Here is a 23,325-nt window from a genome sequence, read left to right on the forward strand (position 1 = left end):
TATGCACATACGTGCGTAACATACGACGCAACATGGCTAGACGAGTTCGATATTTTGATTGGCAGAGTATGTGCCATCCATCGGATTTCACCAACGGAACGAGCAAATCGTTGGTAGGCAACTTTCATGTATTCGCGATGGATACATATACATACACAGTTTTTTTAGAGAAAAATCTAGGTACAAACACATAGGTACCAGTTAGGTGCACGCGTGATCGCGCAAACGTAAACACGTATATGTACGCGACACGGCCCACACGGCCGAAGCAAGAATTTCGTATGACTGTGTAAGTGTTGTGCTTAAAAATTGCGCAGATGTTGGTACATATTTAGGTGTGGAAGCTCGAGAAAGACAAAGGTTCGCGTGATACGTAAAAGAAACGTTTGCACGCGTTTGACCTCGCGTTCGAAAGGGTAGATAGGTAAACTGACATCGGGTAGGTAGAAGAACTATTTCGAATAAGATCGAACAGTTTCGAAAATGGCGGCCAAGAGTGGTGGTAACGATGAATTGTCATCGATAATGAAACCAATATTAGCGGTATCGCAAGGATCGTTTGACAAAACCGATATCATTAAATTGGCGAAAAGCATTGCTAAGAGGTAGGTATCCTTTCGCTAACTAATGGACATTTTCCTACGCATATGGATACGTTTCTCGAAGATCGTGTATACTCGTGATATGACAGTCTCGAAACGGATGACTGTTCATTTCCATTATTTCTCGAGCAATCTTCCTACATCGTTGTTTTCTGCTTTATTTTTCAGCGAAAGTAAGTTCGTTTCTCACCAAGAGCAATATGAAACGTTTTATACGTCCATCGCAGCTCTCGCGGCTGATTATTTGGCCGGTTGTGCCAGTACTTGTAAGTTTCTCCTTGACTTTTTCACGGTCATGATCAAACGATCGTTGCGTTTTCAATCTTTTCGAGTTTTTCTCCATTGTTTGATTTTCAGTACCGAAGAATCAAATATCGATAGTTTGTCAAGCGTGCAGAGTACTTCTGCATTGTCTTATAGACAAATTATCTCGACACAAAGTCCAACAGGGAGAAAGCAGTTCTGCCGTTTTAAGCACAAAGCAATTGTTATTACCGATACATGCGCTTTGCATCGGTCAATCCTTACTTTCGTCCAACGAAGAGGCAGCCTTGCTGGCCATCGTAATAACTGCGAAAACACCTCCTTACCTTCAGCCTTCTTCGTCCGAAAGCGAGAAGGATGTTTCTCAATGTTCGAAAGATGCTGTACGAGCGCGAGGTGATTTATCCGGCAGCATTCTCGAGCAATTAACGATGCCTTTGCAAGATTTCGCATGCATGTCCATGCCTGTTATCGTCGAAAGTTCTAACGAAGGAACTAGCAAAAGCGGGAATGGAAGTAGCACCAATGAAACCAATTCGGACACGAAGGTTGTTTTTAATCTATCGTATACGCGTACGCAACATCAAGGTCGAGATGTTTAAAATATCTGGCGAGCTGTATAATAATGATATTCCGATTTTACAGGCAACATTCGTCGCAAATAATATAGGTATTCTTCGAAACATGGGTGCAGGCGACACCCTTTTGGATATGTGTTTGAGCCTTCCACATTTATCGCGCTACACCCGAAAATATCAAGCGTATTTAAACAAAAAAGGTTTTAGTTTACCAGCGAACGCTTCGGAAGCACACGCTATACGACACAGTTTACATTGCGTAGCGAGCGACATTAATATCGTTCACAACGTGATGTCGCTGCGTTTGCTGGAACCTTTGACACCGATCAAATTAGAAAAGCTTTCGACGCTGACCATGTCTTGCCTATATTGCTCGATCGCGTACGCGACCGCGTCTAGTATCGTTGGAATAACGAATGCCGTATCACCGAAATGTAGTACGAATACGACTGCCGGGGCGCAAACCGGACAAAGCGGTTTAAAGAATACCGAGGAAGAATACGATACATTGGCGATCACGGTAGTCGAGAAAAGTTTGGAAATATTTGGGATGGTTTCGAACGTGATCAAAAACAGCACACGCGCAGGTGGTCATGTAAGGACTCGTATAATACTTTGAATATTAATAATTCTAATCTTTTTATTTCACGATAATAGATTTTATGTTTCCAACAGATATTGCAAAACCATTTGCTTATCGGGGTATGGTTGTTGGTAGCCGGTTTGCAAGCGCAGCTCTCTGCGAGCAGTTTCAGCGCGGCGGATAAAGGAAAAGAAGAAAAGGGCAAATCGCCGAGTAAGGCGCGCGATGGAACGACACGGGTCAATCTAATGAAAGTGTAAGCAACATATTTTTCTGAATTTTCTATCCATAATCGATCGGTGTAAGAGATTAAAATGAAACGCCCCACTTGTCACAATCTACCTCGTTTGGATTTTCAGACAACAAGGTTTTGGAGTGCTCTCGGTAGCTTTAGCTTCTCATGCGCTCGCATTGATGAGCGCGCTTTTAGAAGATGTGTCGGTCGAAGCGGTTATCGATCACACGGTTCCCCCTGAACCAGCACCACTAGACATATTATCTAATGCCAGTGCGCTTCAAAGAGCGGTTACTTTTCTTCAAGCTGTACCGCTCAATCATCTGCTCTTTTATTTGGCTACTATCAGTTATAGAAAGGTAGGTGTTGGCGTCGGTGTCGGGGTTGGGGGACTGTAGTATCGAATCTATTCCATTCATCTTATGACACAGCATTACATATTTACGATCGACTGACATTTATTCAGGCCTGTACACTGAAAAGAGTGCAAAAGCATCCGTTCGAAGGTGATGCTCTAAGTCAGTCAGACTCTACGACATATTACGAGGATCTGTTGAGTTGTTCAGATAATACCGACGAAGGTAAGGAAATGAAAACTGTGTGCGACGAACGATCAAAGAATGTCAAGAATATAGTGAAAACTATTGTGTCGATAGAGGAGGACAGCGAACCAATTTTGGGTCTATGGTTCGAAGAAACTATTGCTCCGTCGGATGGATCGCCTGCGAACGGTGCAAAAGAGTCTGGCAACGAAACAAATGTTGAACGTTCGGCAACCACTATCGTTCCTGATAATCGTGAACCGCACGGTGTAAGAAGCTTTGTTACATCTCATATCCTCCAAATAGAATGGGGAGAACTGATCTCGTATTCTTGTTCGACAGTATATATCTCTGGCCACGAAGATCTTTCAATTCATGAATCAGCATTTGATCGGTAGTAAAAGTTCATATGTACGAGAGTATGTGGTAAATGGCTTGGTCGAGCAGCAGATGGTGATACTAGCGGCAATTATCAGGGATTTAGATCACGAGACTGCTAGAACGGAGACCGGTAATTATATAATTATACACAGTTTTACTAGTTATTTCTGTGAATGTCTATGAGATAGAAATGAAAATGTGTTTCAATACATTCCAGGCACCATCTCGGTGTTCTATGGCGCCACCTTAGGCGCTATGTATTCCGAGTTCTCTCAAGCATTGAGTCGTTACACGCACAACTTGTTAGCACGAAACACTTTAAGCGAAAGCCTACAAAACACTCTTCTCCAACATTTGGGCGTGAATCCATGGTCTGGAACGGACAGTACGACTTCTTGTACATGGCCCCTACAAGTGTATCCGAGAACTTTGAGCGTGTTGGCACAGGTGTGTATTGTTCTATTATACATTTGCAATTACGGTCGCTACCGTAATTGCGATCGTAATCGTAATCGTAATCGCAATCGTAATCGCAACGGTATCAACGTTCCCGACAGGTTCTTCTTTTGAAACCGCAATCGGAGAAAGAAGCAGCTTGCATAAGTATATGGCATCGTCTGGTGACAACCATGGTGGAAAATGTATGCAATCCACCTTCCACATTCGAAGCAGAAAACGAAGGTAAATTACAAAAGTATAATGGCATATAACGACGAATCAAATTTAAATTTATACGTTTGCAGATTTGAATGTGGAACATGCACAACTGGTATTGATTTTGTTCCATTCGCTTAATTTAATGCAAAAGAAATCGGTTTTGCTCGTAACTGGTAGCGGCGCGGTGCGTTGCAGCGAAGCCGTCAAAACTGCAATGAGGGATTCTCAGCTATTGCACTTGTCGCGATTATTACTATTGCTAGAATACATGATGAAGCATCTTTATGACGCACCTCCCCCATTACTTAAACAAGTATGTGATTACCTTAATTTGCTTTGATTTTCATGGACACGATATCTTGGCGAAGCATTTATATTCGTTTCCCGTACATGTTCACTCGTACGTAATTTCATTTCTTCATTTTTTCACACACATTTTTTCATTTTTTCATTTTTTCATTTTTTCATTTCTTCATTTCTTCATTTCCTCATTTCTTCATTTCTTCATCTCTTCACTTGGAACGGGAATGCGAAATGTGTACGTTACTCGTATTATGTTAAGTAACGTCGAAACGTCGAATGCAAGAGCAATTGATCTAGTTGAGATCGCACTTGAGCGATGCAACGTGACAAGATACCAGGGCCACCGAATCGAAAGGCACGTTCGAGTGGTAGTAAGAGTCTTGTACATTTTCGTTAGGACGTAAATTTCCCGTTTGGCCGATATACACATGTATACATGTATATTGGATTAAAAAGTAATTTGACAACTTTGTTTTGGGATATGTGACAACGCGTTCAGGTCCAATGGAATCTGTTTTCGGCCGCAAGTTTGGTTTGTGACGCAAAAGACGGGAATAAACAAACTGCTCGAGTATTTATGCCATGGACCGAAATTGAAGACAACTATCGGAAGTTCGGCAACCAAGACGAGTTTTCGATGAAACCCCGATTCTACAATCTTTCTACAACGGAGTGCAATAACCAAAATACTCCTAAGTTGGATGGACTGGTTGGTATCGCTGTTTTTTCACGCGTACATTCAGAAATGTAAAAAAAAAAAAGAAGAAAAATAAATAAAAAATATCAAAATTGTCTAGACGAATGCCTGTACCGTAGATAAAACGTACGTCGATGTTACAGGCTTGCAATTTTATTCTGGGCGCACCGGATAAAATGAGATATCCGCTTCTTGTCGATGCACTGATAAATATATTGAATGTCTTGAATCAAACGGATATGGTGAGAAAACCGGAAACCGATGGCAAAGAAAAAGTACCATCCTTCTTGGGATTATGCGCGATTCGGTATTGCTTCTCTATATGTTGGAGGTACGTAATGATAATGCAAAAGAAATCTGTATTAAAAACATCGTGTACTACACTGAACATTCTATGGCGATCTTGCCGACAGATTGTTGTTAATGTTACCACCTTCTACATCGTATATGGACACATTGGCTCTCGGCGAGGAAATTCCTGCTGGACCAATGTTACTTCATTCTCTGATTTGGGGGCCCAGAGCCGCGTACAAAACTTTCACAAGTTGGATGAAGGTAACGCTTTGCTTTCGTCAGACTTCCTGGCGACTTCGAGTCGCGCAGGAGGGTGTATTATTGTATAATAACTGAGAAACGTGAGAAATGTGTTCTTTCACAGGACTGTTTGGTCAGGCAAGGAATGTACACTCAATACGCAGAAAATCTTTTAAAGACAGTATCGTCTACCGTTAATTCCATTAAATACGATGTTACGATCGCAAAGAATTGCATTACCACGTTGAAACCAGAGACAAATTTTCCGAACAACGTGATGCCGAAAAGCGCTTTGCCAAAACTCAGTTCATTGTGTATTCTAGCTGCGATTGTCGGCAAGCTGCAAGTTCTTTTCGACGATAGTATATCAAAAAATCAAAATGAAAACGTTGAAAATGCAAAGTGAGTTGTATTGTACGTGCTCGTGTGATCGTTGCGCGTACATACTGACGCGCAGTGACTCCTCCATATGAACCGTTCGAATATAACGTGATTATTTATTCTGTCTTCAGAAGTCCGCAGACCTCCGAATGCGGGGCCACGAACGCGCCCAAAATGATCAGCAGCATTCTTCCACGTGTCCTTTCGCTGACCGAGGCCATCTTGGCTTCGTGCCGATCGAGTATACTCCATCAAATGATCGAATCTCTGGAACAAGACAGCAAATTCGGTCCCCGAGATTATTCTATACTTAACGATATTGTTTCGATGGCGGGCGCGTATTGGGCGACCGAAGCATCTTTGATCACTTTCTTACCCAATTCTGTGAAATCTGTCCTCGAGAAATGGAAGTCGATCAGCGTTATTCACATTCCTTGGGTGAGTGTCGTGATATCGGTGCTCTGTCTTTTGACGAGCCAACAATCCAAACGTCGTTATGACATCGGTTCTTAAGAAAAACAGTTTGTAAGTTTGTGTAACCAGAACACATTCTGATTTCAGAACTCGTACGCGAACGACATCATTCCGGCAGAGAGTTTCATATTGGTAACCGTTAACCATCACGTAAAATCGCTGTCCGAGTATCCAACGTTCTCCATCAATCCATCTTTGAAGAATTTACTGCATAGCCTGGTCACCTTCATGTCGGAATACGTCACGTAAGCTGGGCATGTTTTTGCCTTATTCATTTTTCTCACATCCAAATTTCATATCGAAATTTCAATCGAATCGTACAATACGAATCTACGATAAGAAAAGTCCAAGATCGGAAACAGAGTGTGAGACGACACGCAAATATTGTTGCTAGGATTGCCACGGCTCCGGAGTACTCGGATCAGGTTCAAGCATTGGATATCTTGATCGCGCTGTACATGGACAGTCGCACCGATTATCTCCAGCACATGGCGAATAGGACATTAACCAAACTTTTGGGTGACAGTGACAACGAGATGCGACAATTACGGGAACATCTCTATATTTTGAATCAAACGTACAATTTGATCATCGACTACACGAGCGATGTTCAAGAGCCCGTAAAGTCAGTATTCGCGAGCGAATCTCCATTAACGATGGATATCCGTGGAACCTGATTTTTTTTATAGAATTCAATCCATATTTCAGTATCGTGGTCGACGAAAAAATCTTGAAGCGATGTATAAAATATTGGGAGCAGTTATTGGAGAAACCTATCGGGTGCAAGGCGCTGGACTCGTTTTTCGCTCCAAACACCAACAAGTCTCTCGTTTCGGTTTTACTATGTGTAACCTCCCCGCAAACATCGAGACAATTTGCTACTCACGTTTTGCGCTTCTTCAACATGCTGTTCAAGATGGGTAAAGTGTAAATTCGTTTTCGCGCGCCAAACCTTCTTGCATGTAATCGAGGGCGGCACGTTGCCGCCCTCGTTGTCGTCGTTTTCGTTGTACTTGTTCTCGATGTTGTCGTTGTTATCGTTACCGTTATCGTTCGCAGCTGAAAAAGGAAGCGACGCGTCGCTGGAACGTCTTTGCGGATCTGTGTTGAACTTGGCACACGTAGAAACCGAGAAGCTGCAAGCATGGTTGAAACAAGTGATTTTAGGAGGGACCAGCATTTCTCCGAGCGCATCCTCGACCAACATACAAACGCCAACGGTAGTGACGTCGAACGCGTAAGTATACGTTTGCATCGTTTTTACCGTGATAGGCAAAATATAAATTATTCCATTTTCAAGAGACACACATCTCTATACAATTATGTATAAACGACGGAATAATAAATAGGTTGGTTCTCGTTCCTGGTACCAGCGAAGATAAACAAAAATCGGACGAAGCTAACAACGTGTCGAACAACGAGCAAGTACAGTGGGCGATTACGCTGTCCGACGGTTCGGAAAGTAACAATCAGTCGACCAGTATCACCGATGAACAGCAGCAGCAGCAGCAGCAGCAGCAGCAACAGCAACAACAGATCCAACAGCAGCACTCTATGCATGAAAATAGCCGATTGTTGCGGGCGCTTACAAATTATATAGTGAAGGAAAAGAGGTATAGTTTGTGTCGAATTCACAGTCATATTATTATTGTTCAGAGTCGGATCACATCGAGCTGGAAAAAAAACTTGTATGCGTTCTCTTTTGTTTCGTTTTGTTCCGCGTTGATCGGTGGACACACAGCAGCGTGGACGAAGGTGTGCCGGTGGCTATTTTACAAGCACTCATACCGCTGGCTTATCAAATTCTGTCTCCCGCCATCGAAGGAAACGGTTTCTCGGAATTGATGAATGTTATGTCGATGCTGGCCGATGCTGGTTCCGAGAGGGGACATTCGCTGCTGTTCAAAGCTGCGATCGAATGGATGGAGCTATGGTAACTCGGCACGAAACATAATGTATCTATGAAATTTCAGAATCGAGAGAAAAATTAGTTTATTCGTTTCTGGTTCTACAGCAAGGAACAACTGATGAGTAAAGACCATCAAACGTTACTGGATAAGCCATTGGCATTCGTCGAAGCCGGTTGTTGTATACTGAATTACATAGCGGACGTTGTGAGCGCGGTTTGTCCTCAATCTGTACATTCGCAAGACAGAGCAACCAGCCCGCCGTGGGAGGGTACGACACCGATCAACGACTTGAACGACAGCGACTGGGTCGATGATATCCCGCACGAAGATGAAGATAGTATCGCTGAAGATTCCGACGAGGATAGCCTTTGCAACAAACTTTGCACATTCACGATCACCCAAAAAGAATTTATGCATCAACATTGGTACCATTGCCATACATGCAGCATGGTGGACGGAGTCGGTGTATGCACCGTCTGCGCCCGCGTGTGTCATCGGGGACACGATGTTACGTACGCCAAATACGGAAACTTCTTTTGCGATTGCGGCGCCAAGGATGACGGTTCCTGTCAAGCGTTGACGAAACGTAGCCATCAGGCATCCGAACACCAAACTAATGGTACCACCGATACCGGAAACACAGCCTCCAGTTCGATCGGTGGTACGAGCGGCACCGTTGCTACAAATTATGGAAACGCGCTTGGAACTTCGATCGAGAATCGCGATGTTCTCGGCAGCAATCTACGCAGACGTACATCCAGTCCGGTTTACTTTTACGATAAACAAGAACGTCAAAGCCGCGAGAAACAAAGAACCTGCTACTTGTCCAAGCAGCTAGGTGAGCGACAGCGAAGCATTTTAGAATTTTATTATAGAGATTCGAGATTTGAAAGTATCGAAATATAAATGTTTTCAGAAGCATCGAAAGACTGGATACAAGGACACTTGTGGAAAAGCGGTCTGGTACCGTCGTTGGTAGATTTAGCGCGCGCGCTGGTACCAGCCGTGGATGCGTTTTGTCAGAAAAATTCGGCGGTTGGTTGTCACGCTCGTGCCCAAGCTGCGCTCAAACAGCTGCACACTGTCGATAAGAAATGCGAATATACCGATCAATTGATGGTGCGTACAATGTACACGTACTATAATATGATACTATACGATCGTCGTGTTTTACTTAGTTCATTTAGTTTACTAATTTCTCGAACGGAAGTCGTGCCGCCGATTTATCTGTTTTATAACGTTCGATTATCGCGATTTACAGCTTCCCACTTTGGGCTCGCAAGAAGGTGCATTTGAAAACGTACGAATGAATTATTTCGGTGATCAAGGACACACCATCAGGCAGCTGTTATCCGCGCATATAATACGTCGAGTTGCGATGTGCTGTTTGTCGTCGCCGCATGGTAAAAGGCAACACTTGGGTAAGGAAATTGTGAAAACGAACTCTATCGTAACTATATTCCGAAGTAACGAGTGAATGAATAACCGATGGAATTTGATTGTTCGCGCAGCGGTTTCACACGAGAAAGGCAAGATAACGGTACTGCAGTTGAGCGCTTTACTGAAACAAGCAGATTCGTCCAAGAGAAAATTGATATTGACGAGACTCGCCTCTGCGCCTGTGCCCTTCACTGTTTTGTCGCTGACCGGCAACCAATGGAACGAAGACTTTTTAGCAGTGTGCGGTTTCAGGGATTGCCACGTATTAACTTTCAATACTTCTGGAACAGTTTCGGATCATTTGGTGCTGCATCCTCAGTTGGAAACGAGTAATTTCATTATAAAAGCAATTTGGCTACCCGGTTCGCAGACGCAATTGGCATTGGTCACAGCGGATTTTATAAAAATTTATGATCTTGGAAAGGACGCGCTTTGTCCCCAGTATTATTTCCTCGTACCATCCGGAAAGATAAGAGACTGTACGTTTATGCACTCCGAGGATGGCGTATTTTCTCTGCTAATAATGCCTTCGACCGGCTATATTTGTGGTCAAGCAATGAACGAGGAAAGCTCGGCGAAACACGGTCCTTTCTATGTAACCAATATCCTGGACGTATATCACCCAGAGATACAAGACAACGGACAGGTTGGCGGTGGTGGCGTATCAATTTATTACTCGCACGCTTTACAATTGTTGTTCTTTAGTTACGCGTGCGGAAAAAGTTTCGTAGCACCCCTGAAATGTATCAATAGCGATTTGACCATTATATTTCAAATCAATCTTGCCGGCAACAAAACTACAAACGGAAACAAGTCGAATAACAATCAACCGCAACCGTTGTGTCAGTGGAGCGAAGTACCGAATCATCCTGGATTAATATGTTCGGTATTACAAACAAGCAACAATCCGGTCATATTAATGATCAAACCGGATACGATAATGATCCAGGAGATCAAAGTGATTCCCGCAAAGGCGAAAATCATGGATATGGTAACGATACGTCATCCTAGCTCGAATGCTGAACAACGAACAACGTTGATACTATTGTGCGAAGACGGTAGTCTAAGAATTTATATGGCTGGAATGGAACAAACCGGATATTGGATGTCACCGTCCGTGCAACCAATGGGTACAATTGCCACTGTTAAACCGACGAGGAAGAAGAAAGTAACGAAAACGGTGAAACCCTCGGGTTCCGTTAGCTTCTCTATAGATTTTTTCGAACATTGTCAAGTGATAAACGACGTTGAATTTGGCGGCAACGATTTGCTTCAAATTTACAACGTTGCCCAAATCAAGCATAGACTGAACACCACAGGAATGTACGTTGTTTCCATGAAAACGATGGGATTTAACGTTGAAGTTACCAATAACGACGCCGTTTTAGTTATGACGGGAATCAGAGTGTCGCTTGGAAGTCAGGACGTTCAAAGAGCGCCTCTTTACATAGAGGTAATTTCTTGGAAATTCATCTGGAATTGTTCAAGTTTCTATCGCTGTAACCACACATGCTGTTTTCTGTTTTCCTTTTCAGGTATTCGGTAGAACTATTTATACAACTGTAACGAAGAGCCGATGGTTCGATATTCCTTTAACTCGGGAGGAAAGTCTTCAAGCTGACAAAAAACTGACCATCACTTTTGGACCGTCGCAAGATCCCGAAGGTGTGACCATGGTAGATTCTATAAAAATGTACGTTCAGTGTTACTTTTACGAAACCGATCGCGATTGCGATTACGACAAATCACGAAGTCGTCATGCCCTACTCTAATTTTCTTCTTGCCGTCTTGTTCGCGCGCGCGTTTAGATACGGGAAAACGAAAGATGCGTTTGGTTGGCCCGAAGAAATAGAAGATACATCGACCGGCCAATCCGCGACTGCTCCGGTAGCAACGATAAACAGTGACGCGGACAATGCTGTCGCAACACCAACTCCATTGTCCTCTGTCGACAGGTATGCGAAATATAACGTGATTAAAGCAAGTTTAAGTTCTTCCTCAAAATGCGATAAATTTTCGCGTCTTTTGAACGTTAAAGACAAAAAGAAAAAAAACTTTTATCATTACGTGTATGTGTGTGTAATGCTTTAGCTCCACGAAGGATAATTTCTTTAATATCGAAAGGTAAGGAGAACTTGAGCTACAATTAAATTCTAACTATACGAGATCAAACATTAGGATAGGTTGAATCGTTTCTGTCATGAATTATAGCCGAGCTGAGTCGAGAATTATGTTATTGTAGACTAGTCGCAGACATCCTGGAGGTTTTAGAACTGTCTTTCGATGTTTCTTCGAACGACGAGAATCGATTGCCGTTAAAAACCACGACTATAGACGTCGCCTCGAGATTATTAATACTACCTACTCCGCCAGCAGTACAAATGCATACAACGGCGCTTCTAGCCTCGCTACATTCGTCGAAACAAGCGTATCATCTACACAAGGTAAACGATCGTTTGCAGCTCCGAGTACCATTTGCCTGAATAATTTTTATTTTACTCGAGACAATCGCGGGACACGATGTAACCCGCGTTGTACCGTTGTCGTATCGTTGACAGGATCACGTACTGCTGTCGCATGTATTGGAATCATTGAAACCAATGAGAAAGCTGAACGACGCCCGCGACATAGATGCGAAAAACTTTTACAGGCTTGTGCTTATCGTTCGAGGCATTTCCGTTTCACAACCACAGAACCTTGCCAAATTTACCGACCAATATACGAATAAACCGATAGATGAAACCGATGGTAAGCCTGGTACTTTTACCGATACAGAGTGTGCGCGTAGGTCAATTGCGAATATACTCATCCATCTGATTTTACATGTTTGTTTAGTACCAATTTTTGAGAAGGATCGACAGAGTCTCGGTGAATCTAGTAAAACCGTGGACGAGAGTCAGCAGCATCTGGTCGTGCAACTGATGGACATACTATGGGCTTTGCACATGGCTTATCCAAAAAATATGGCTTTGGCACCGGTGGTTATTCCTGGACTCACCAACGCTGAAGCAACGATACACGCGATCGTAGAAATAATCCATGCGTTTGCTACCTGTGACGTCGAGAAGAATGTACCTTTAGCTGCGAAACTGTATCTACAACTTTTGCTTTCATCGGATGTAACGGTCAGTTTTAGCGCTAAGCAAGCGATCATTCGTGTTCTTCGACTGAGGTACAAGAGAAGAAGAGTTTATATACCGAGTCCTCCTAATTGTAGCACACCAGGTAAAGTAGTAGAAAACTGATGGTATAGTTTTTTTTGGTTTACCGTTAATTGCTAATTGTCGGGCCGATCGATCGAGATTCATCATCGTTTTGTGAAAACTTATAGGGGCGGTCGTGGATTCGGAAGATAAGCCAGCATCGTCGTCCGCGCAATTGCAGCCGCAGTCGCAGTCGCAGTCGCAGTCGCAGTCGCAGTCGCAGTCGCAGTCGCAGCAACAATCGCAACCGCAATCGCATCGAGAAGCTCTTACGACGGTATCAGCGACTTCGGCGACGTCGACAACGTCGTCGGCTGGATCCGCGATGGATCGCGAAACAGTGGATCAACAGTTGGCTGGCGACGTCGAATCGATCGTGTCGGTGGACGACCCCGTAGCAGTAATGCTCGCAGCCAACAGCAACCAAGGATCTAGCAGCCCACCTTCCGCAGCCATGTCGTCCGTCGCAGCCAGCAGTGGGTCTGCCGGTGCTGGGAGTTTGGCTGCAGGTAGCAGAGGATCAGGATCAGCCGCTAGAGGAACAGTCAGTTCGTTAGAAACATTGCTCACCGCAGGCAGTTTTCCACCGATTCTGGATGTTCCGCCAGATATACATTACGAAGCTATGATGGAAGTTGCGATGGCTCTTAGTTTACAAGATCAAGATGGAGGACGTTTCGATGTGAGGGCTTTACGACAAAGATTCCATCAAAACATGTCCCTCTTGCAAGGTTTCGATGGATTGGTTCAGGTGCAGGGTACAAGTCAGGTCGGTAATTGTACGCAGACATTTCTTCTATTATCTAGACGATAGTCGACTCGACGTATAACGAATTGACGCGCGCAGGCTCAGGAAAGCGGTGGACATTATTCGGATACGACTGCTTCTGCTGGCGGATCCGACGACGAGAGATCAACAGCGGCCACCGACGGTAGCACTTTGCGAACGTCTCCGGCGGAGCAAGTGAGTTGTTCCACGAGCATTTCGTTTTCAGAAGTAACGTTCGAAAGCTATTTGTCGTATACTTTTCCTACTTTGTCATTCTTATCGCTATTTACACGATACCATGTAACGTACAACGTGTGAAAAATGAAGGTTACGACTTGGAAACATGTAGGGTGTGGGATACAAGATAGATGGTACGAAGGGACAAAGAGATCGAGAGATTTTGCAAGAGAGGGCGCATGTGTGCGCGTGTACGTGCGTGCGAGTGAGCGAGAATGAGAAAGGGCGACATGGACTGCCAAAGTTTATGTATCGATTGTTAGTAACGTTTGGGGCGCATTTTATGTTAGGGTGGTAGTGGTGGTAGCAAAGGTAGCGAAAGCGGTGGAAGCGAGAGCGGAGGAAGCGCCGTAGACAGCATAATAGGAGAGCATAATATATCGGGCCGAAGTTCTGCATACGGAGACAATGTTCCTGATTCTATACCTCCAGTGGGAGGAATTGGAGTCATTCAAGCGCCACGTTCCGAAATTAATACCGTGGGTCTTCACGCGACTTTTACCGTAAGTGCTGTCATCATTGCCGTGGTCGTTGTGGTCATGGTCGTGGTCTTTAAGGTTCGCGTCCGCCGTAACAGTTACCACATCGTTATTTTTTTTCGTTTAACCTATAAAACTACATTAGTCATTTATATTCAAACCTGTATAGTTTTGTATTTGTTCGGTTATGTTTTCTCTCTCTCTCTCTCTCTCTCTCTCTCTCTCTCTCTCTCTCTCTCTCTCTCTCTCTGTCTCTGTCTGTCTCTCTCTCTCTCTCTCTCTCTCTCTCTCTCTCTCTCTCTCTCTTTCTTTCTCTTTCTGTCCGTTTTCTTTTTCCTTATGTCAATAATTTGTCATCATTTCGATGTTTGACTCTCGCGAAACAACGCTCTCCCTCCTATATGCACCGAGCTCCACTCAATCTTGTTCATTTTGTATCAGACAGTTGGCGTGTCTCATGAAGCATCGAGTGTGCGAAAGTTTGTCGTGAATGATACCATGGTCGTTGTGCATTTTTCGCATCGTTTCTCTTCTCTTCTCTTCTCTTCTATTCTATTCTATTCTATTCTTCACTTCACTTCACTTCACTTCACTTCACTTCACTTCACTTCACTTCACTTCACTTCACTTCACTTTTCTTCACTTTTCTTCTTTCTCTCTTTTTCTTTCTCTTTTTCTATTGTAATATCGATGCAATCTATCGAAGTAAAAATTTACAACCGTATACACCCTATGAAAGTGAAATCGTTTCTTTAGGTCACCGAACAGGAAGAAGGCACGGAACAGGAACAAGAGCATGCTACCGAACAAGAAAACGACACAAGCTGCGAGACCTCGACGAAACTGTATACTGTGCGATTATTGTTACTCGACAAGCTTGTACAGTTTATACCGCATTTGGCGAACGTACCTGGAGTCATGGCCATTCCATTTATGCAGGTTTGCCTCCTTTTTACACTTTCGATTTTCCTTGGTATCGCCTCGTTTTTGCGACAAGCTTTCAATGCACATTCTTATTTCAGGTTCTACTATCGTTGACAACGCACTTGGACGGCCAGGAAGAGAAAGACAAAGCTTGCGTCGAGCGATTGCTACGAACATTGGTGAAAGAATTAGAATTAGATAAACCGGATACACAAGATATATGTCAACGTAATAACAAGCGGGAAGTTCATTTGGTTATTATACGTTTTCTAAGTAAGTACGGTATTCGACGTCGCCCGATGTCGCATATTTGAAAATTTTACAACGTACCGTAACTTCGCATTTACCTTCTCTCTTAGGCATCCTAATGTCTCGGTGGAAATGTACTGCTAAAGTACAAACTGAAAATTCAAATTCCGTTTCACAAATGGCTGCTGTGATACTAAGTAAAGCCGGGATAATCGATTATTGTCTGACGCTGTTGAAAGCATTATTAGAATATTGGAAAACGTAAGCGCGTTTTGTGTTTCTTGTTCGATACGCGTGTGCCTCTGGTTATCTCTTATATCGTTGACCACCGTGTGCTGGGTTGCAGGACATCGAACGAAGAAACTAATACTATTCTCGGTGGTCAACTGCTCAAAGAACACCTGACAACTTCTCCGCCAAACATGTCGCCGTTCTTTTTACGTCATTACGTCAAAGGACACGCCGGGGACGTATTTGAACCGTATCCACAGTTATTGACCGAAATGGTGTTACGATTGCCCCATCAAGTTCATAAGCACGCAGAAAATACAGCTGCACAGCCAGCGTTCGAACAACCGTGGTATTATTATCTTTGCGAATACATGATGTCTTATCAGACACCGTGCGTCAGAAGACAAGTACGCAAATTGCTACTTTTTATTTGCGATAATAAAGAAAAGTACAGACAATTGCGCGATCTGCACGCTCTAGTTTCGCACGCTCAGGTAAGTTGTCGTTTCTTTCTTTCTTCGCATGTTTCGACTTTCACCAGAATTTTTGTTCGTTCGATTCTTTCCAGTCGGTTCAACAGTGCTGTGCCGCCGGTGGTTTCGAGCCGTTTCAAACGCGTCCGCATGCGATCAACTTGCCTTACGATTCTCTCGTCGAGTTGATCGAACATTTGAAATGTTGCGTCGAAATTGCTACTAGTCGAACTGGAAATTGGCAGCGGTTCTGTTTGAAACAGAATACAGTATTGTCGTATCTGTTCACGGTATCGACACTGTTGGACGAAGGTGTCAGTCCTACCGTTTTACAACTTCTACAGTGCGCTATATGTTCAAGCAACAAATCGAAAGAGCGAAAGGAAAACAAGACGAAGGTGAGGTTTATTCTTGTCCTTCGCGTCGATGGTACTTTTCTTCTTATTTTGGATCGATCGTTGTTATTATTTCATTCGTTTAGGAATCGAAATCGGGCGGTACCGGAACGACGAAGGAAAGACGGGAACGTGAAAAATCCGAAGACTCCGATACGGAAGCGAAATTCGAAGAAGCTCAGTGTTTAGCTCTGGTCGAACAGATCCAGAAACAAGTGGCGCCACACTCGTTGACGAAATTTATACAAGCCTTTTTACTGGAGACTAACAATACCAATGTTCGCTGGCAAGCACACTCCTTGATACTGGCAATTTATAAGTAAGCAACGAAGCCGTAATTAAATGTTATAATAAAAATTCGCGCGTCGCGTTCGTTTCTAAAGGAGAACATTGAAATGCGATCGAAAACGATTTTGCAGGAATTGTGGTCCGGACGATCAAGAAGTTTTACTAGATCTGTTGTGGCGGTTGTGGCCCCTTTTGCCTACCTATGGTCGAAAAGCCGCACAATTTGTGGATTTGCTTGGCTACTTTTCTTTAAAGACTGCGCGTACAAGCAAGAAAATGCCTACTTACATGGAACAGGCAGTGGCGGTGTTACGTGCACAAAATCAGTTGCTGACTCGACATCCAAACGCGAATCTGTACGCGAATCTCGCTCAGTTCGTCGAACTGGATGGCTATTATTTGGAAAGCGAGCCTTGCTTGGTCTGCAACAACCCCGAAGTTCCCATGTCGACGATCAAACTCTCTACGATTAAAGTCGACTCGAAGTTCACTACAACCACGCAAATCGTCAAATTGGTTGTCAGTCAAACGATCAGCCGTATCACTCTTCGCATAAGCGATTTAAAGAGAACGAAAATGGTGCGTACCATCAACATATATTATAACAATCGGTCGGTCCAAGCAGTGGTGGAATTGAAAAATAAGCCAGCGATGTGGCATAAAGCGAAGAAAATAATGCTGGCGCAAGGACAAACGGAAATCAAGATGGAGTTCCCATTACCGATAGTCGCTTGCAATTTAATGATCGAGTACGCCGACTTTTACGAGAACATCCAAGCCTCCTCGGAGACTCTGCCGTGCCCGCGATGTTCGGCGAACGTGCCAGCGAATCCAGGCGTCTGTCCAAATTGCGGGGAGAACGCGTTCCAATGTCACAAGTGCCGCGCTATCAACTACGACGAGAAGGATCCTTTCCTTTGTCACGCCTGCGGTTTCTGTAAATACGCCAAGTTCGATTATACGTTGACCGCGAGACCTTGCTGCGCCGTCGATCCGATCGAAAACGATGACGATCGTAAGAAAACAGTTGTAACGATCAACGCGTTGCTCGAAAAGGCTGACAGAGTATATAAAACCCTGATTTCGAACAAGCCGACGTTAGAAATGTTATTGATCAAGATATCGGAGCACCGATTGGACCGAGGTCTGGAGGACGGTGCCGGTGGCGGAGCCGGTACCGGTTCCGGTTCCGGTTCCGGTGGAAGCACGCAAGTCAACAGGGCCATACAGTTGCTCGCTCAAAAGTATTGCGGCGAGTGTAAATCCTCGTTCGAGGACCTTAGCAAGATCATACAGAGAGTACTCGCATGCCGTCAAGAATTGGTGGCTTACGATCGTCAACAGCGAGGTCAGAGCTCCACCTCGTCGAACGCCGTGATCAGTGGTGAATCGTCCGTTACCGCTACCACCACTGCCGCCGCCACCGCCGCCGCCATCGCTACCACTGCTACCGGCACTAGCACAAGCAGTAGCACCAGCAGTAGCAGCAGCAGTAGCGCCAGCAATAGCACCAGCACCAGCACCAGCACCAGCACCAGTACCAGCACCAGTACCGCGATTAGAGAGGAATCTTCGTCGACGGCAGGAACGAACGCGGCTGCGGATAGTCCAACTACCGGTAGCACCTCGGCTGCAACCGACGCCGTAACAACGGAACCTGTTACCTTCGTGGCCGTTGCTATGCCACAAACGGTGGGTCGATGTTACGGTTGCGCGACCGCAGCCACGGAACATTGTCTGACCCTGTTGCGCGCACTCGCCACGAATCAAGGCGCCAGAGAGGTTCTGTGCAAACAAGGATTGATTCAAGAATTGGTCGAGCATAATCTACGGAAGGGTACGGTGCAGATGCAAGAGGAGGTTCGCCAACTGCTTTGCCTAATTACCAGAGACAATCCGCAGTCGAGCAAAGAACTTTGTTCTCTGTTGACCGAGCGAATTACTTTGACGCTACGCGGTCGTGTGCCCACTTCGGATCTATCGGTAGCGGTACGTCACGAAATGGCGTTGCTGGCTGCTCTGGTTCAGAAAGAAGACACCTGCTGGGAGCAGAAGCTGCGTTGCGTGATGCAGTTGTTCTTGATGGCTTGCAAGGAATCGAAAAGTCCCGTGGTGATGGAGAGCATCATAGTACCGTGTCTCAAGATACTTCAGAGATTGGTGAAGCCGGAGCAACCGGTGTCCAGGAAGAACAAGGACAAAGCGATCGAGACGTTGGCGACCGTGCAGCCGCCCGAGGGCATTACCATCGACGTGAACAAATGGCTGAACGGCGACCCGAGACATTCGTATTCCGAATGGATTCGTCGCATGCCGAGGAAGAAGACCGGGCCACCGACCGTAAAACCGATGCAGAAAGAGGAAACGCGCGTTCTTTATTTAATGGAGAAGTACGGGCACCGATGGCGTAACCGATGCGCAAGACAGCAAGGCGTGCAACCGTTGAAACTGGCCGACGGAGCATGGTTGAAGGAGGTCTTGTTCAATCCGAGCTCGCGACTCGCGCGACAGGTGGCTTGCTACATGATAGAGAGCCTTTGTCAAGGTACCGAACGTAAAAAGGAAGTACTGGTGCTGCTCACTTGTTATCTGGAGGAATTGCGCACGGCTGGCGAAAGCAGCACCGAGTTTCTCACGTTGTACGAGAGCTTGATCAAGCAACCTCCTTGGAAACAATTCCTGGCTGTGCGTGGCGTAATGACCTTGCTCGCGGATCTATTGACCAGAGAAATCGAACAGTTGCATCGGCTGGAGGAAACGACGTTGACCAGTGATCTGGCGCAAGGTTACTCTCTGAAAATGCTGACGGAACTGTTGGCCACGTTTCTCGAGCAAGAGAACATCAAACAACAGTACAAAGGTCGACTGGTAGGCGCCGTTCTGAACGGTTATCTCTCGTTGAGGAGGCTGGTTGTTCAACGAACGCGGCTAATCGACGACACTCAGGAAAAGCTGCTCGAGCTGCTCGAAGAGATGACCACCGGTACGGAAGAGGAAACGAAAGCGTTCATGGCGATATGCGTCGAAACCGTGCAAAAGTACAGCATCGAGGATGTCCGCACTCCGGTATTCATATTCGAGAGACTCTGCTCGATCATATACCCGGAGGAGAACGATATCGGCGAGTTTTTGCTGACTCTCGAGAAGGATTCGCAACAAGAAGATTTTCTCCAGGGCAGAATGCTGGGAAACCCGTACAGTAGCCTGGAGCCGGGTCTGGGACCGCTGATGCGGGACGTGAAGAATAAAATTTGTCAGGACTGCGAATTGGTTGCCTTGCTGGAGGACGACAACGGCATGGAGCTTTTGGTCAATAACAAGATCATCAGTCTCGATCTGCCCGTGGAGGAAGTGTACAAAAAGATTTGGGTCCTGGAAGGCGGCGGGTGCGATTCGATGCGGGTCGTCTATCGAGTGCGAGGACTGCTCGGGGACGCTACCGAGGAGTTTGTCGAAAGTTTGAACGCGAGCAGCGAACAAGAAGTGAACAACGAAGAAGTCTATAAGATGGCGAACGTTTTAGCGTATTGCGGAGGACTGAAAGTTATGTTGGACAGGCTAGCTGCCATACAGGACGTGAACAGAGCTCGACCTCTCCTTCAGGTTCTCTTGAAGCTGTTTCGATTGTCGGTGAAAGTCAAGAAGAACCAGGAGGTTTTAAGCAAGCCCGAGCTGGGTGCGGTTACGGTTTTCCTAGACGTACTGCAACGTTGCCTCGAAACCGAGTCGGAGAATTCCCAAGCGAAAATCACCGAACAACTGCTGGATATCATGGAAACGATCCTAACGCACGCAGCTTCTCAGCCATTGTCGTGTTTCGAAGCTTTCTCGCGTACCCTGGGCGGACCCGAGCACATCAAATCCCTCCTATCCTGCACTCAATCGACAGCGGTCAGACAGACCAACAACGTGCTGGCACACCTTGCGCGTGTACTTGCCGCGCTTACCTACGGCAACCGGGAGAAAATGGCTTTGCTCTGCGATTACTTCGAGCCTGTGTTAAATTTTTACAAATTCGATTTCGTGCATTCGCCGGAGGACGAACAAAAGCTCGAACTGTTCTGCGTTCTCACTCAGGCCATCGAACACAACGCGATCGGGAACACCTTAAAAGATTACATAATAAGCATGGGCATCGTAAAGGACGCTTTCGAATACATAACCGTGCACGCACCTTGCGTCAAGCCGACGCTTCTGCGAACCGATAGCGACGAATTGAAAGATTTTATATCGAAACCAGCGCTGAAATACATTCTACGGTTCCTTACCGGATTAGCGACAGACCACGAGCCGACACAGCTGGCAGTCTCGCAAACTGCGATCAGTATAATACACAGATTGGAACAGGTATCGTCGGACGAACATGTTGGTTCCTTAGCGGAGAACTTACTGGAGGCGTTGTGTACGAATAAACGCGTAGCCGAACTGATAGAAGAAGCCCGACAGCATACTCGCAGCGAAAAGAAACGGCTAGCGATGGCGATGCGAGAAAGACAGTTGGGCGCGTTAGGCATGCAGACAAACGACAAGGGTCAAGTAGTGGCCAATGTAACGATTCTTCAACAGATGGAAGACCTAGGCGATGAAACAGGATTGGTTTGCGTCATTTGTCGCGAGGGATACAAATTCAAGCCGAACATGGTAACTATAATAATCGGCATCTTCCTTTATACGTATACATATACATGATATATCCCCAATGTTTGATTTGATTCGATTCGATTTGATTTATTCGTTTTCAAGGTTCTGGGCATTTACACGTTTACCAAACGTTGCAACGTGGAAGAATTCGAAACGAAACAGAGAAAAACAGTAGGGTACACAACTGTCACGCATTTCAACGTAGTTCACGTAGACTGCCATATGTCGGCTGTGAGACTGGCACGTGCGCGGGACGAGTGGGAAAGCGCAGCCCTGCAAAACGCGAATACCAAATGTAACGGACTTTTGCCGTTGTGGGGGCCTCAAGTTCCGGAATCTGCTTTTGCTAGTTGCTTAGCAAGACACAATACCTATTTGCAAGAGTGCGCTAGTCATCGCGACATCTCGTATTCCTCGACTGTGCACGACTTGAAATTATTATTGTTGCGATTCGCTCAAGAGAAGAGTTTCCACGAAGACACGGGAGGAGGAGGACCCCAGTCGAACATGCACATGGTTCCTTATTTAATTCACATGGCTCTCTACGTAATCAACACGTAAGTCCAAGAGACTGTACACAATTTTCTATTCACCTTGACGTTCTACCGCGCATCGATCCATAATAATGCATTCCGCGTTTCCATATAGCACACGCTCCGCAACGCGAGAAGACAAAACTTTAACCCTATACTTGGAAGTACCTCCCAGCTCGGCGTGGCTCGAGAGTTGCTACGAAGCCGAGGGGCCCTTCTACCAGTGTACCATTTCTCTCCTGCTTCTGACACCGGCACGTTGGAAAGCATATAAAATTACGCATTTGAACAGAATGATCGTTCTCGCTCATCAACGATACCTTTCACCCTCGGCTCCTACCAAAACCATCGTCGATGTCACCGTGAAGGATTACACAGCGTACAAGAGCGCCTTGATATTCTTTGGTCTAATCGATTCTATTTATGCAAACTTTTTCAAGGTATGTTGTTTCGTTCCTGCGCCCCTATATACTCTTGTGTATCTCTTCACTGTTTATTTCATTCTAGAAAGTTCATGTACTTTCCGACGATCAGTGGCCTTCAGTTTTAGCCGAATATATTAGACATAACGATGAAGCCATGTTGAAAGCTTCGGAACGTGTACTCGCTACTTATCGTGACGAACTGTTACCTTGTGCATCTTTCGAGGAGTTCTGTGACGTTGTCGGTAAGTAAACGAAAGTACGATAAGAGAAACATTGTTCACCAGTTACCGATATCGCATCCGTTGCAGGTTTATTGGAAGACATAACGAATCCCTCTACGTATATAAGTGACATCATACAAAGTCTCGGTTAGAGAACAATCTGTTGACAACTACGAATAGGTGGATTGAATTGAACTGAACTGAACTTAATTGAATTGGATTTAAATTGAAAGAAAGAAGAACGAGAGAGAGAGAGAGAGAGAGAGAGGACAAAATTGTTCTTCTACGTAAATACATAATTTGTCTTGAAACTTTGGAATTTCTTTTGTTTTATTTTTGTTTCTCTTTGCTTCGAAAGCATTATTATCACTACTTATGTCTATCCTACGAGCTCCTACAACGACGAATCTCGACTAATATTGGCTAAAAGAAAATACAACTAGTATTCTCGCTTTGTACATTGCGAGTTAACTTGCTTTCCATAGAAAAAAAGCCCATTTACTGTATTATCGCGCGTGTTGTGTTACTCAACCCTATAATTGTACGTTGGAAAAAAAGAAGTCTGTGCTTTAATAAAATACGAAATACCTATTTGTAGTAGTTATTGCGATTCGTAAAAATGTTTCTGTCGAATTAAATGTGCTTTGCAAGTAACAAGATATCGAAATGTGTATGA

The 23,325-nt window shown here is 44.9% G+C and overlaps 1 protein-coding gene across 5 annotated transcripts; it reads left to right on the forward strand.

Annotated features, from left to right (window-relative positions):
• Positions 1-207: 207 nt before the first annotated feature.
• poe (E3 ubiquitin-protein ligase-like protein poe) lies at positions 208-23,240 on the forward strand. 5 transcript variants are annotated; one of them, XM_076518229.1, is made up of 47 exons: positions 208-605; positions 771-868; positions 960-1,414; positions 1,512-2,039; positions 2,120-2,283; positions 2,387-2,621; positions 2,729-2,843; positions 2,919-3,073; positions 3,147-3,315; positions 3,403-3,632; positions 3,743-3,866; positions 3,929-4,155; positions 4,645-4,854; positions 4,986-5,173; positions 5,256-5,397; positions 5,501-5,778; positions 5,889-6,195; positions 6,319-6,476; positions 6,626-6,856; positions 6,940-7,151; positions 7,291-7,468; positions 7,581-7,844; positions 7,973-8,164; positions 8,246-8,979; positions 9,058-9,260; positions 9,403-9,562; positions 9,653-11,034; positions 11,117-11,274; positions 11,390-11,536; positions 11,673-11,705; positions 11,824-12,025; positions 12,140-12,329; positions 12,417-12,806; positions 12,913-13,553; positions 13,632-13,748; positions 14,081-14,293; positions 15,026-15,208; positions 15,292-15,466; positions 15,553-15,703; positions 15,789-16,167; positions 16,242-16,544; positions 16,628-16,860; positions 16,961-21,470; positions 21,573-22,027; positions 22,119-22,443; positions 22,511-22,670; positions 22,737-23,240. In XM_076518229.1, the coding sequence occupies exons 1-47, from the start codon at positions 484-486 to the stop codon at positions 22,799-22,801; spliced, it is 16,491 nt and encodes a 5,496-aa protein (XP_076374344.1). In that variant the 5' UTR covers positions 208-483; the 3' UTR covers positions 22,802-23,240. The 5 variants fall into 5 exon arrangements, with proteins under 5 accessions (XP_076374344.1, XP_076374363.1, XP_076374409.1 ...); XM_076518248.1 differs by having other exon boundaries at positions 7,976-8,164; XM_076518294.1 differs by having other exon boundaries at positions 7,605-7,844.
• Positions 23,241-23,325: the final 85 nt, after the last annotated feature.

Source organism: Megalopta genalis, chromosome 1, assembly GCF_051020955.1.
Source record: "Megalopta genalis isolate 19385.01 chromosome 1, iyMegGena1_principal, whole genome shotgun sequence".
NCBI classification, from domain to species: domain Eukaryota; kingdom Metazoa; phylum Arthropoda; class Insecta; order Hymenoptera; family Halictidae; genus Megalopta; species Megalopta genalis.

Excerpts from the sequence above, each read along its gene's own strand:
- poe (XM_076518229.1), top strand. The coding sequence starts at position 484 with ATGGCGGCCAAGAGTGGTGGTAACGATGAATTGTCATCGATAATGAAA. Across the intron at positions 2,284-2,386 it reads CGGGTCAATCTAATGAAAGT|ACAACAAGGTTTTGGAGTGC; the intron begins GTAAGCAACATA and ends TTGGATTTTCAG. Across the intron at positions 5,174-5,255 it reads TGCTTCTCTATATGTTGGAG|ATTGTTGTTAATGTTACCAC; the intron begins GTACGTAATGAT and ends TCTTGCCGACAG.